Raw genomic sequence first — 13,308 nt, 5'->3', positions numbered from 1 at the left:
GGTAATCCTTTTTATAAAGAACTATGATTGGCTAGCTGACAACGTCTCAAATGAATACATGGGGCCATTTATGTAGCAACCATTGGCTGAATGCTAAATAAGAGTCCTCTAGCATAAAAATTGGTTTAGTTGTCTCTAATGTCAACGACCCCCTGTATCCAACGAGGCTGACGACGACGATCCAATATGACATGACAGCTTCACATTGGGTGGCGCTCCAGGTGTACGAGTACTTTTCATATCTTACATGAAAAATTTCGTCCGAAGTAATGCGGCGTTTGATATTTGGTTTGTAAGCCCAAGTTTATCACAACTGCCGAGTCAGAGCTGATCGGGGGAACACGCATACCAATTAGTTACATTTCCTCGAACTGCTCAACCAACTCTAAGAGTCAGCAGCTGACAAGCTCCGAGGCATAGGTCAGCCAAGATTTACCGCCAATAACTAAAGTCAGCTATAATGCACGAATAAATCCACAGTTCTTCACGGACAAGCTTCCTGATAATATCCTTGGTTTTTGTGAAGGAGGGCGGTGGTGTCTCCCCATAGGCGTGTATCACGAATACAAATTAGAAATACAATACAGCAAGCACTGCCGTCCAAAGCTTATACCACAGTAACAGGCTTCTGGAGAGGGCGCGTGATGGCCGCCAGTGCTTGATAGCACTAACGCGAATTAAACAACAACTATTCAACTTAGAGTTTATATACTTTGATAAATGAATGTCTTTAATAAATATAACTTTCTCTACAGGCAACTGACTTCAATAACATAAGTGCCCATATGATCTTGCACAAGCAAGCCTTTGGGTAGAATGCTAGTAGACTTTCCAATAACATAGATACCCAATCTTTCGTACACAAACGAGTTCCTTCCGGAGTCCTCTATCTGCCTTAGAAGCAAGCCCTCTTCCGAGGTGAAACGCAAGGCCTACATACTCGAGAGTCTATCTGTTGTATAGTGCATGTCAAAGAGTCCAGTTGCAGCGATCTAGGGCCAGTCTAGGCCCGGGTCATGGAGCCCTTCAATTAAGGCCGTATTCTCCGTCTCCAATGTCTCCAATCGGAATGTGTGCCGGTCCCATGGATTCGGGGTAATATTTGACTGAAAACCCAACCCATGTGCTGTAACCAGTATGGACCTTAGTTTCTTATTTCGAGACACGCAATTTCGGATATAGCCCTTCACCATAGGTCGAAACGGATTAGGGAATTTAATTCCCTAATCCGCTTCATCATCTCGTAGTCCCATGGCTCTCTGCTCATGTGTATCGGTATACAGCATAGCACTCAAAGCAAGCTGAATCCTCTATCATCCACTATCGTGGTCCTAGCTCCCTGGTAAATGGGTCCAACAAGTGCCATCCGAGACCACGATGGCGCCTTTCTAACAACATTCCCTTTATGTTTTGGTGGTTGTCGTACAGACAAGTTCGGATCCACGATCCGGCGGCTTCTCCAAAGCAATCCGCCATAGGCCAGCCGCGTATGTATGCGAACCAGGGCCAAAACTTTCGAGTAGGGCCTTCTTAAATAGACGGGCGAGACCAGACAAAGCCGCGTGGTTGTCTCTAGGGTCATAGAAGCTGCGTGATGAGAATTCCGCCGTCGTTGAATATCACCGATTCAGAACCGCGTCCGAGGCGCTACCTAATTCTAATAGACGGGGCTTTTAGATGTCGATACTTATTTTATAGCGTGATGGTCGTTCCTTGAGCTGATATAGCTTCGATGGCATGTTGTCTTTCAAGACTGGCGGTAGAGAACGGCTATGGTTTGGCGAACATAGTGGATTGTATCAGATATCCGCCTTTTCAACAAACACATAAGTACCATCTTCATACTCTTCGCGTTCGCGGCATCGAAAGATGAGTTGCTGTTCGCCGTCAATAACCATTGGCATTGGCAACAGCTCTCTAGTCTAGATCCCTCCTATCAGCGCCAGCGATACACCTCTCACCCTCGTCCCCAATATACCTCTCCGCATCCCCCGCCTCGACTGGAAGTTTGGGCTTGAACAAGTAAATCTCCGCCATCCAGTGTATTCCAGTCGGTCTCGTCACTTTGGCAGGCCGGCCAGTGCCCATGTAGCAAATATCACCCGCGGGAAGGACAGCACTGAGACGTCCATACTCGGTTGTCGGAATCCGAAGTACCACAGCCGGCGAGGTGTGCAAGACGGGTGTTGTTTTGATGGCTTTCAGATTCCCTATAATGCGTCAGCCATCTCTGTCTTCACAGCCTCTACAAATAGCATATCCGAGAAAGTTGCGTCCGAAATCCGAGATGGTGTATGATGAGAGACGGCGGAGAGATGGTATCCTCATATGTAGGTTCCTACATGGTAGAAATAGGCGTCATTTCACTCGTCTCGTTTGTTTTGTCTCTGTGTCGCACCATCTCACCGAGAACTCTGTGCCATGTTCACCAACAATAGTGTAGCACGAAGAGCTTCGGGTCAGCTTACCTCCACGCGAATATACCCTCACGGCCCATCCCAAATCCATTATTTTGATTATCGTCTCTCACGTCGAGTTCCTACATATGTTAACAGTCGTTCTTTTCTGCCCCAGTGTGTGGATGAGAAGTCCTTACCCAAGTCCAAGACTCTGCCAAATCATCTTCTCTGCCCAGTTAAATAGCCCTGTGCCTATTGCGCCGAGCACCTCCCCCACTACACTGGGAGACTGGACAGCTCTGGGCTCTAGTATCGGAGGAAGTGGCATCTCGAAGTAGTTACTCTTTGGTGTGGGAGTGGTAGATACGTGGTGGTTCTCGATGGCTGAAGATGATGATTGTTTTGTAGCTTGGTCAGTTAAGTGACGGATATTGAACAAAACCTACAAATCTACGGCATGAGAAATGGCATGGCATATTCCCAAATAAATGTTACATTATGACTATGACTGTGACTATAGCGGGGTTTTAGTAAAGCCTTAATATTGGCCGGCGTCAGGGCTACAAGATAGTGCTGTCTCCGGTTATCATAGTGTCACAAATTTCGTAGTATAGGCTACAATTGGTTACCGCTACCTAACCGGATTCGGCAGCTGTACCTGCCCCATCCATCCACCACGGTTACGTTACCCCACACATGGCGCCTTATCTACTCCCACAGTTAAAGAGTCAGATGGCCACTTGTGAGACAGACGCTTCACCTCTCTTGACATCAGACTTTGGTATTTAATATATGGTACTGGCAAGACTTTATTCTCTACTGGCTGTTCTCTGATCACGACCTAAACTCCCTAGAGCCTACTATATATCTTTGGCCCTTATCAAACCGCAGTCTATAGTGCCCACGTGAGCAGAAAGAAGAATATGGGATCACAATCTTCGAGGCCGTCGTACGACGATTACACCGAAAAGCAGGCTGTTGAGCGTATGCGACAGCTGGCTCTCACTGCACCAGGAAGTAAGGGCAGCTATGAGGCCGAAGGAAACGAAAAGCAGCGACCGAAATATGTCGCTGATGAGGCTTCGGGCCTCTCAATCAGCGATGTTTGGAAGTGGCAAGAGAAGCTGATGGACGACCCAAAGAACCGGTACGCACGCTATAACATATGACTCCCCCTGACTACGGGGTTATAGTGCACTTTACTAACGGGGTTCTAGACTGGCGCTTTCAGCACTAAGTGCCGCGGACCCCAAGACGGTGCTCCAGAACCGCAACGTCCTCACCGAAAATCAGCACATCTTCAATGTGAAGATCCGATTCGAAGGCGCACCGATCACGAACCAGAACTCCTCGGGACGATGCTGGATCTTCGCCGCTACAAATGTCTTCCGTGTGGCACTGATGAAGCGCCACAACCTCGAGGCGTTCGAGTTGAGCCAGTCATACCTCTTCTTCTGGGACAAGCTCGAGAAGGCCAACTGGTTCCTGGAGCAGATCCTCGACACAGCCGATGAGGATGTTGAGGGTCGCCTTGTGCAGCAACTCTTACAGGCCCCGGTCAACGATGGCGGACAGTGGGATATGATCGTCAACCTCGTCAACAAGTACGGACTCGTCCCCCAAGTCCTCTACCCCGACAGCTTCAACGCCTCCCACTCCGGCACCATCAACAACCTCCTAACCACCAAACTTCGCGAAAACGCCTTAACCCTCCGCTCCCTCGCCGCCACCTCCTCCTCCCTCTCCACCATCCGCTCTGCCAAAGCCGAAATGATGCGCGAAGTCCAGCTCATCCTGACCCTTACCCTCGGTCCACCCCCCTCCCCATCCTCGGAATTCACCTGGCAATATTTGGATGCCAGCGGCGCCGCACAGACTCTCAGCACCACTCCTCTCGCCTTCGCCGCTGAGCTCTCCTCCACCCTCTCCATCCGCACAATCGGCGTCGACGTCAACTCCATGTTCAGTCTCATCAACGACCCGCGCAACGCGCCAAACACCCTCCTCACCGTCGCCCGCCTGGGTAACGTAGTCAGCGACACTTCACGCACAGTGACCTACGTCAACGTCGCCATGCCCACCATGAAAGCAGCCTGCATCGCCATGCTACGCGCCGACATCCCCGTCTTCTTCGGTTGCGACGTCGGGCAATCCTCGGAGCGTGCCCGCGGCGTCATGGCTACGGGACTTGTTGATTACGAGCTGGGCTTTAATGTGAAGCTCGGCTTGACGAAGCGCGATCGCATTCTGGCGGGGGAGAGCAAGATGACGCATGCGATGGTGTTGACGGCTGTGCATCTTGATGCTGAGGGGAAGAGCGTGAGGTGGCGCGTGCAGAATTCGTGGGGGGAGGGGTCGGGGGATAAAGGGTGGTTTGTTATGAGTGATGAGTGGATGGATGAGTTTACGTATCAGGCGGTTGTGGATCCGAGGTTTGTGAGTAAGGAGGTCAGGGAGGTGTTGAAGCAGGATCCGAAAGTGTTGCCGCTTTGGGATCCTATGGGGGAGTTGGCTTGAGGTTCTGCTGGTGGTGACGTGGGATTGGGGGGCTGGGGGGTTGGGGACGGATGGATTCTGGGACGACTTATGAATTGATATTCGGAGGGTGGGATTTTGGGACAGGCCTGGATAGGGAGCGTAGATATACTTATATACTTATCAATGACCACTTCCCGCACTGAACACGTTTGATAGCACCAGTTTATCCCCAGACCCCCAAGGATTTCCCCTTCCCCCCGGCCCCAACGTTTGTGATGATAAACTCCAAGTCCACCCACAGACCCACGGTATGAGTCGGGCGCAGGTATAAAAGGTCCACGTGGAGGAGGCTGTGCTCCTCAGCAACGGAATAATTAACATGGACATAGGGGTGGGGCGGGCCTGCTTGGGCTGCGGGCATGGAACTGGAACTGGATATTGTCCGGTGTGGTGTCCATGGAAATCTGGCGCAGAATGATAAATACGGGAGGTTTCGGCGGCGAGAATCACGGGCCAGTGACGAGAGTGTGTGGTGACAGGAGCGTCGTCAGACAGAACTGCGGTGACAGTGAGAGCGAAGAGTCAGATTCTTGGGGCCGATGAGCGCAACAACACCGACGAGAAGTGTACATAACCGACGGCAATACCCTTACCTTCCGGATATGTGCATGTAGGTTGCCTGTGTGGGAGAATCGGTTGCAGAAGGAGCGTTACAAAGACAGCTTTGAACCATTATATGTCCGCTGGAACCAGCCCTTGCCGGAGGGTGGGAAGGCTGATCAGGGGTGGAGTTGGGCGGTCCATACCGGCCCAGGAAAGGGGTTTGTTGAACTTCTTCGATCTGAGCATGCATATAAACTTCTTACTTCACTCGCTCGTTCTTGGTAAAGTAAGTTACTCGCACATAAATCTCATATATCAAAACAGCCCATCCCATCTCCGCCCCCTCCCGCTCTCCAGACTTCACTATATATTTACATGTGCGGGGAAGGTGGATGTAATGCTGAATGATAGAGGTAGTAGTAGAGGACCTAGAGGACGACCTTACCAGGCGAAAAGATAATGCGGAGCAAAATTGCAGGCTGCGGGGTGAGTGGAATATGGATGGTGATGGGCTGGTGTGCCTCTGGTGAGAGGGGCCTGGTGACAGGAGGGTGGCGGTGGGTGCTGTTTGGGTGGTGACAAGGGCTACAGTTTTTTTGTGGAAGAGCCGGCGGTGCTGGGGATTTGAGGGGTTGGCACCAGACTCTTCGTCAATCTGTCGTACAGAAATCTCCCCTTCGCAACGCAGTCATGGTAGAGATCTGGTCAGATTGTACGGGGCAGGTCCAGTTGCCCTGGATCTCCATCGACGAATCGTATAATGATCGTCCGCGGTCGTCTGGGGTCACATTCGACCCTGCTGACGAAGACTTGTCGATAGCGTCTACCATGGCTATCGATCCGGCTAATGCGTTGGTGTCTCATAATGTACCCATATTGCGGTGAACTCAGCTATGAGGCTTCAGCGGAGATATATATACTCATATCTTCACTCGCTCGCATTTGGTCTAATTAGTTGCTCCCACATAAATATCCCTACATATGTCAAGATATCTCATCCCCTCCCGCTCCCCTCCAGTATCTAAACTCAAAAAAATCAAATCCCAAACCATGATCAGTTCCCCCTGTGCACCCTCTATATATACGCACGCTGTCTTCGGTCAAATCTTTCCGGACCAAAAAGTCTTTTGGACACTGTCCAAAGTGATCTGCCCCTATTCTCCACGGGCCTCTGAGAGGCAGTACAGGCCTCCAATCCTCCTAATCTCAGTGGATGTAAATGGCGATGTGCTGGTTCTGCGCTGGTTAGGATGAGGGGCGGTGACAGGAAGGGGGGACGACAGCAAGAGGGTGTGGTGGTGACAAGAACGCCGCGACAGCGAAAGGGGCGCCTTGGCGAGTGCATGAAGGCTCTCAATCAGCAAGAGGCCCATTTGTTGCAGAGTCCTGATGAAGCGACCGTTTGGGATGTCTATGATGCCACGTCTCTGGGTTCAAACCTCTCCCACAGAAAGATGAGCAGCCAATTTATAGTTTCTTCGCGAACTCAGTAGGATGAGGCGTGTTTCGTCGTTATTTGATCTCGTAAGTATCTCCTACATAGAACTCCATATATATCAAATATCCCACCCACCCGATTCCATGCTATCCCTCCTCCCCCTCTATCCGCCTTTGAAACTCCAAAATTCAAACCAAACCTCATACCCATACCTCCCCCACCTCACCACACCCTCTTCCTCGGCCTATAAACCCTACTGAAATCCACATCCTCCCCATCCCCCTCCGTCCGTATCTGCGCCTTAATCCTCCTCCGCCTCGCTGCTCGCGATAACTGCTCCATTGGTATACTCTCATCTTCTTCTTCCTGCTCCTCTTCTATCTCTTCGCCGCGCACCCGCGCAATCCATCGGTGGATCATCTTATTCGCTGTGCTGACGACTCCGCCGCCACGCCGGGGGGTGGTGGGTTTGCCGGAGGATGGGAGGTAGGAGGTTATAAAGTCAAGGTAGTTTGTTTGCGGGGTGGTAGTGACTTCGATAAGTTGACTTGAGTCGCGGGGAGAGATGTTGGGGAGGGGTGAGGGCGCATCGTTTGAGGAGGGGGTGTAGAAATGTGCGTCGGAGGGTGTGGAGAGGTGGGAGGGGCGGATCGCAGCGCGGAGGTTGGTGAGGGTTTTTTGTTGGAGGACGTAGCCGGAGAGGAAGAGTGCGAGGGTAAAGAAGAAGACTGGGGGGTGTTAGAGGGGGGTTGAGTGTGGATGGGTGAGGACGTACTGGTGACGGCGGAGATGAAGACGGAGACTTGGGATTGGGTTAGGAGCATTGTGGGTGGTGAGCGGTGCTCAGAGTGAGGATGCGATAGTATAGTATTCAAGCGATATGTGTGTTGTTTAAAGGCGGTGCATAATTGTGTTTGACTGCAGTCGTTTCTGTTTGCCAGGGTGGACGACGTCTTGAAGCCAGGGCGAGGTTGTACGCAAGGCTGGGCGACGTAAATAAATGCCGTTGGTGGGGCGACAATCGATATCAGCCTTGTCGCCATCAACTTTTGCGACAGCCTCAAGGAAACACTCCCCAACCAAACCGCTCCAATCCAACAGCTATCGCAGTACACTCCATCATAGCGCCATTACCATGCCCTACACCGATATCTCAAACTAATCCAACTCGAATTATACCACACCAAGCCCGCGACAACCCCCTACCACCAACAGAACCCACGAGCTACGCCATCGCCACCGTCACCACGCCCGAACCTCCTCCACATCTCCTCCACCCACCACCACAATGTCCGGCCACCACCGCGCCGACGAAAAGCGCTTCCTCGACGAGCGCGGCTCCTCCGCCCCCCTCGCCCCCAACGGCCTCAACCCCGCCACCATCTTCGAGAAGCCCGTGCGCGAGCGCATCATCGACTGCTACTTCTGGAAAGACCAGTGCTTCGCGCTGAACGAGGCCGATATCGTGAGTCGCGTGGTCGAGCACGTTCATTTCGTGGCGGGGACATACGGTGACTCGCAACGGCCGTCGCCGTTCCTGTGTCTGGCGTTCAAACTACTACAGCTGGGGCCGGGGGACGACATTCTGAAGGAGTACCTGGGGTATGGGGGCGAGCGATTCAAGTATTTGAGGGCGCTGGCGTGCTTTTATGTGAGGTTGACGAGGCCGGCGAAGCAGGTTTATGAGACGCTGGAGCCGTATTTGGAGGATGGGAGAAAGCTGAGGAGGAGGGGGAGGCAGGGGACGAGCTTGACATTTGTGGATCAGTTTGTGGATGAGCTGTTGACGAAGGAGAGGATATGCGCGACGAGTCTGTGGAAGATGCCGAAGAGGGAGCAGCTGGAGGATATGGAGGTGTTGGAGCCGCGGGTTAGTGCGTTGGGGGATATTGAGGCGTTGTTGGAGGAAGAGGAGGATGATGTGGTGATGTTGGAGGGCGAGAATGGGAGACCTGAGAGTGATGTTGATGAGGGTAGTGAGGAGGGGAGAGTAAGGAGTCCTGGCGAAGAATTTGGGAGAGAGATGAGCAATGATAGTGATGGGAGGAGAAGAACGAGTAGGGAAGACGATGTGAGGAGTGGGAAAGGCGATTGAGATAATTAATATGGAAATGAAACAAAATATTACAGATAATATAAGCATGTTTATATAATTATATATTTTGTTCGTCAACAGTAATTCGAAAAATAAGTTCACAAATGGTGAAGTTAAATTCTTGTTTATTTATTGTTGTTACATTTATTTATTTATTTGAGAAACAAAGAATCACATTTGCATGCCATACAATATTGAACGTAGTTATACGAATTCTCAAAAACTCAGTTATTGCTCTCTATGCTACATACTGTCCAACTCCAGCTCGATATAATATACCCACAGCTGTACTACGAATCAAGAAGAAAGCAATGCTGTCATCTTAGATCCATGTCAACTGTTGTATCAATGCAATATCTGAACCAAGAGACCGCGAAAATATCAAATCCCCAATGCCGCAGCCAAATTTCCACAATTTCATCGCCATCATTACATCTGGGCTTTCACACTCATCTCCTCTATTGAGACTAACGCTTACAATCTGGAGCCGTGGATGACCTTCATGTCAACGGCGAGCTCGCGACCGTGGTCGTTGAGAACGAGAACGCGAACGGAGCCACGGCCGCTCTCGAAGGCATCGTTAAGACGAGCCCAGAGGTTGGACTGGTCAATAACTGGGAGAGACTGCTTGACATCACCCTGGAATTGTTGTTAGTATGGTTCTACTACTGATACAAGTGGGGTTACTTACGGTCTCGGTCATGGCGACGACGGTGCCATCGTTCAGGTCAAGGACTCTGTACTGCTTGAGGACAGGGCCGAGAACGGTCTGAACAACAACAGATGGGGATGGGCTGGAGATGAACGAAGAGTCCTCGTGCAGCTGCTTGGTGAAGAGGTCAACACCGAGGAAGCGGTGCTGGCCGGTGGCAGGGGAGGTGGTGATCTTGATGACCTGGCTGGCACGTCCCTGGAGGATCACGATGTCGCCAATGCGGACGTGGTTGGTTGGGATAGTGATGGTGTTGGGAATGCCGCCACCCTGGACCGACTGGGAACGGGGAGCTTGGCTGCTGCCACCGCTGGTGGTAGAGGTGATCTCCACATCAATCTCGGGGTTGTGGTGGTGGTGGCTGCCGTTCACAATGCGGTCGGCGGCACGGTGGAGACCGTTGCGGAAGGAGTGGTAGTGACCTTGACGGAAAGTTAGTTTTGGAGAAGGTTGCATCTAAAGGATTGCTACGTACCAGACTCATCGTAGTAACCCATGTTGTCGTTGATGATAACCTTGGAAGGTTGAACGTTGGATTCGATGCTAACGCGTTCTTGGAAGTTAGGTTGGTAGCGGGTGCGGTATTGACGCTCGGCAATATCGATTGTCGAGTTGAGGTTGTTGTCCGAGTGGTACTGGTTCAGTGGCTGCTGGAACTGCGACTGCTGGAACTGCGGCTGGAACTGCTGCGACTGCTCTTGGTGACGCTGAGGTAACTGGACGTCAATGTGGGTGGTAGAGTGCTCCTGGATAGGTCTGGATGGGGATTCGGGTCAGCAAGGGTGTTGTTGCATGGCATTGGTTTGGAATAGGGGTTCTAAACTAACCTGCGGAATAGGCTCGGACGGTGGTGGCGGTCCTCCTTAACGTTGATGTGGACCTTTTCCTCTGTGCGTTGCTCTTGCTCCTGAGGAGGAAGGCTGGCGGTGAAAGAAGATTGGTAACCGTCCCGTCCGGCGGAGCTCTGCTGTGGAGCTGGAAGCTGGATCTCACCCTCGACGTGAGTTTCTTCGACCTTGGTAGGTGCGGCGGCGACGTTTCTATACGTCGACGGGAAGATGCTGAAGGGGATCGGAACACGGGCGTCAAAGTCCAGATTGCCGGCTCTTTGGCGCGAGAGATCACTTCTCGAATGCCTTCCGAGTAACGAAAGGTATACAAGAAGGGGCCTCTTGCTTCACTGGGAAGAAGGGAGGGAAGAAAGCGTCTTAATAAACGCTTCTTAACTCGTAGTCTTCTTTGAAGTGGAGAGAGGATGAGGTGGTAGTGCAGGAATCTTGTGTAAGAATTGTTGAGGAAGATGTGTTGATGAGGAAGGAAGAGGAAAGATTCGTGGCAGTTTGTGGAGGTCGAGGTCAATAAATTGTATGGGGTTGTTTGTTTGGGTGTCAACAAAGCTAACGTAGGCGAGGTCTCAGACAGCCACCACATTTCCTAAGTGGGATCCACGAGATTTGCCTTGAGCTGAACGTGCGTCGCCACCCAATTACAATTGAACTTGGAGTGGAGTTACGGGATTGTCACATAATGGGCGGTTAACATTGGTTGTCGGGGAAGTCTTGGATGTTCAGGAGTTCCTTGGACATGGCCGGGGAAACAGGGAAAACAACAGAGTACGAGGAAGATGCCACTACACGGCCAGGGAACTGCAACGCATGTGCACCGAAACTATCGGAAAGGTCTCAATTGAGAGTCATATCCTGCCTTCTATTTTCTGCTCCCAGCCTCATTTCATGCCATGTCATGTATAATAGTATTGCGGTGGTTGGGTTGTCGGTGAGGCTCCTGCCGCCAGCACGCGTGGACAGCATCCATTGGACTCGCCGTGCCAACAAAGTAAACAGCTCCTGCATATCGCAACCCCCAACCCCGTTGTTTCCCTCACTGCATAACAAGTCGCATGTGAAAGGATTAGCAAGAACACAAACCCTGGAAATCCCCTGGATCTCGCCATTCATAGACCCTCGAGGATCCACCCGGCTTGAGACCGAAAGTACCTTGATGGCACTCTGTCCCGAGGTATGTCCAAAAAGGAGTAAGTACTCGTCACCATCGTGTATCCATAGCAACGATGATGCCAAGAGCCCGGAATGCCGGAGACCGCGGGGACCGCGGCAACGGACCACATTTTCTAATTTTATCGCGGATCGGTCGAATGTTTCTCCATGCTAGTTCGTAGTCAATTTTGATGACTCTTCAGGTGGGAAGCTAGGAGCGACCATACTCGAGTAGTTTGGAGTTAAAGGAGCTAAATGTTTCTGTTTTAGCTTCCCCCCCTTTTTTTTTTGGCTTCGAGGCTAGAGTACTTAGTAGAGTATGTCAAATGTGGACGAAGTGAAGTTATCTGTTCATCGGCGAAGACGACGGACTCAAACACAATGAAAGTTCCCTTGCATCGTACGGTATGGGGTCTTTGGTATGACCGGAGACCTGGTCTAAATGGAAGTAAGGTAGCGGTAGTATATTCATGGTTTGTGATTCATATTTGTCGTCGTCGCTCTCTCTCTTCTTTTCTCTTCGATTTTCCCATACCGATACCAAAGCCTTTGCGAGACCAGTTCACTTCCATCAAGCAAAAGAGTCAAAGTTGCCTTGCGCCAAGTCGGCATATATAGTCTTATTACAAGATATTCGGTAGAATTTAGCTGCTGCTTGTGGCCTCGACGTAAGTGCTCTTGCCCAAAACGTATCGAAGCGTCGGGCGTTGACTTCCATAGAATGTTTTGCCTCTCCTTTTCACAAAGCCTCCTGGTCACTGGGGTCGTATTCTGGCTCGTCTGCCTGGGTGCAGATGTCATCAGTGGGCTTCAAAAATCTCCCGCCGTAGATCCCACCACGGCGTTGTGCTTTTTCGGCGCAGTTGCAGCAGCATTCCTTGCTGGGGCGGTGTATGGGCGCGAAGCAGAGTCTGAGAAGGCTCAACGCGAGAAGCAACTCCACGAAGATCTCGTGATGCAGCCACTTCTGGACTCTAAAAAAGCCAAAAGGGACTCATTTCATGGGATGTTCTGTTAATGAGGAGTACTATAATATGTCACGGCGAACACGGCGAACACGGCGTCTGGATTTGGCTATGGCGAATGGTTTTTGTTCACATTCATATATTGGGTAAACTGTATCAAACTTATTTTCAACTGTATATATAAGCTCCATTGAATACCTTTCAGTGATTGGTTAATTCGGGGTCAGTGACTGAGAACAATAGCTATTGTACTGGTTATTTGGCAAGGGAAACTAAGCTAGCCTCGTTGTTCTCCTATTGTGGTGTCTATTGAGTCCCATTATAACTTTCGCTACTGTCGGTCACAATAGGAGCCAGAAGTAATGATAGAAACTGAGGCACAACCCTTCAGTTTTTGACTTGCTTAATTTCACTCTCACACTTCAAACTAAATTTATCGACTTCACTTCTTCATCAACTCTTTCATCAACTTTCTCATCAATTCATTGATCAACTTCTTCATCAACTTCTTCATCAACTTCCTCATCAACTTCTTCAGCAACTTCTTCATCAATTTCATGATCAATTTCTTGATCAACTTCTTCTTCATTAACTTCTTCATTAACTTCACGATATCTACCA

General features: G+C 50.6%; 5 protein-coding genes across 5 annotated transcripts; 2 read left to right on the top strand and 3 right to left on the bottom strand.

Annotated features, from left to right (window-relative positions):
- Positions 1–728: 728 nt before the first annotated feature.
- On the bottom strand, positions 729–2,975 carry VE01_00581 (uncharacterized protein). Its single transcript, XM_018270109.2, has 3 exons — positions 2,597–2,975; positions 2,469–2,539; positions 729–2,210 (listed from the first exon to the last, which is right to left on the bottom strand). The coding sequence occupies exons 2-3, from the start codon at positions 2,506–2,508 to the stop codon at positions 1,918–1,920; spliced, it is 333 nt and encodes a 110-aa protein (XP_018135109.1). The 5' UTR covers positions 2,509–2,539; positions 2,597–2,975; the 3' UTR covers positions 729–1,917.
- A 162-nt stretch (positions 2,976–3,137) lies between these two features.
- VE01_00580 (uncharacterized protein) lies at positions 3,138–5,136 on the top strand. The gene is made up of 2 exons (XM_018270108.2): positions 3,138–3,546; positions 3,617–5,136. Exons 1-2 carry the CDS (start codon positions 3,323–3,325, stop codon positions 4,914–4,916), a joined length of 1,524 nt encoding a protein of 507 aa, XP_018135108.1. The 5' UTR covers positions 3,138–3,322; the 3' UTR covers positions 4,917–5,136.
- Positions 5,137–6,903: 1,767 nt separating this feature from the next.
- VE01_00579 (uncharacterized protein) lies at positions 6,904–7,942 on the bottom strand. Its single transcript, XM_018270107.2, has 2 exons — positions 7,694–7,942; positions 6,904–7,646 (listed from the first exon to the last, which is right to left on the bottom strand). The coding sequence occupies exons 1-2, from the start codon at positions 7,740–7,742 to the stop codon at positions 7,141–7,143; spliced, it is 555 nt and encodes a 184-aa protein (XP_018135381.1). The 5' UTR covers positions 7,743–7,942; the 3' UTR covers positions 6,904–7,140.
- Positions 7,943–7,959: 17 nt separating this feature from the next.
- Positions 7,960–9,062, top strand: VE01_00578 (uncharacterized protein). Its single transcript, XM_018270106.2, has one exon. The coding sequence runs from the start codon at positions 8,207–8,209 to the stop codon at positions 9,011–9,013; it is 807 nt and encodes a 268-aa protein (XP_018135382.1). The 5' UTR covers positions 7,960–8,206; the 3' UTR covers positions 9,014–9,062.
- A 425-nt stretch (positions 9,063–9,487) lies between these two features.
- VE01_00577 (uncharacterized protein) lies at positions 9,488–13,246 on the bottom strand (the record flags this gene model as incomplete). The annotated part of the gene is made up of 5 exons (XM_018270105.1): positions 9,488–9,652; positions 9,705–10,147; positions 10,201–10,481; positions 10,553–10,831; positions 13,134–13,246. The coding sequence occupies 5 exons, from the start codon at positions 13,244–13,246 to the stop codon at positions 9,488–9,490; spliced, it is 1,281 nt and encodes a 426-aa protein (XP_018135555.1).
- Between the last annotated feature and the right edge of the window lie 62 nt (positions 13,247–13,308).

This window comes from Pseudogymnoascus verrucosus, assembly GCF_001662655.1.
Source record: "Pseudogymnoascus verrucosus strain UAMH 10579 unplaced genomic scaffold scaffold_1, whole genome shotgun sequence".
Classification (NCBI taxonomy): Eukaryota; Fungi; Ascomycota; class Leotiomycetes; order Thelebolales; family Thelebolaceae; genus Pseudogymnoascus; species Pseudogymnoascus verrucosus.
The sequence above is the reverse complement of the archived record's forward strand: the minus strand, read 5'-3'. Positions and strand labels throughout refer to the sequence as shown.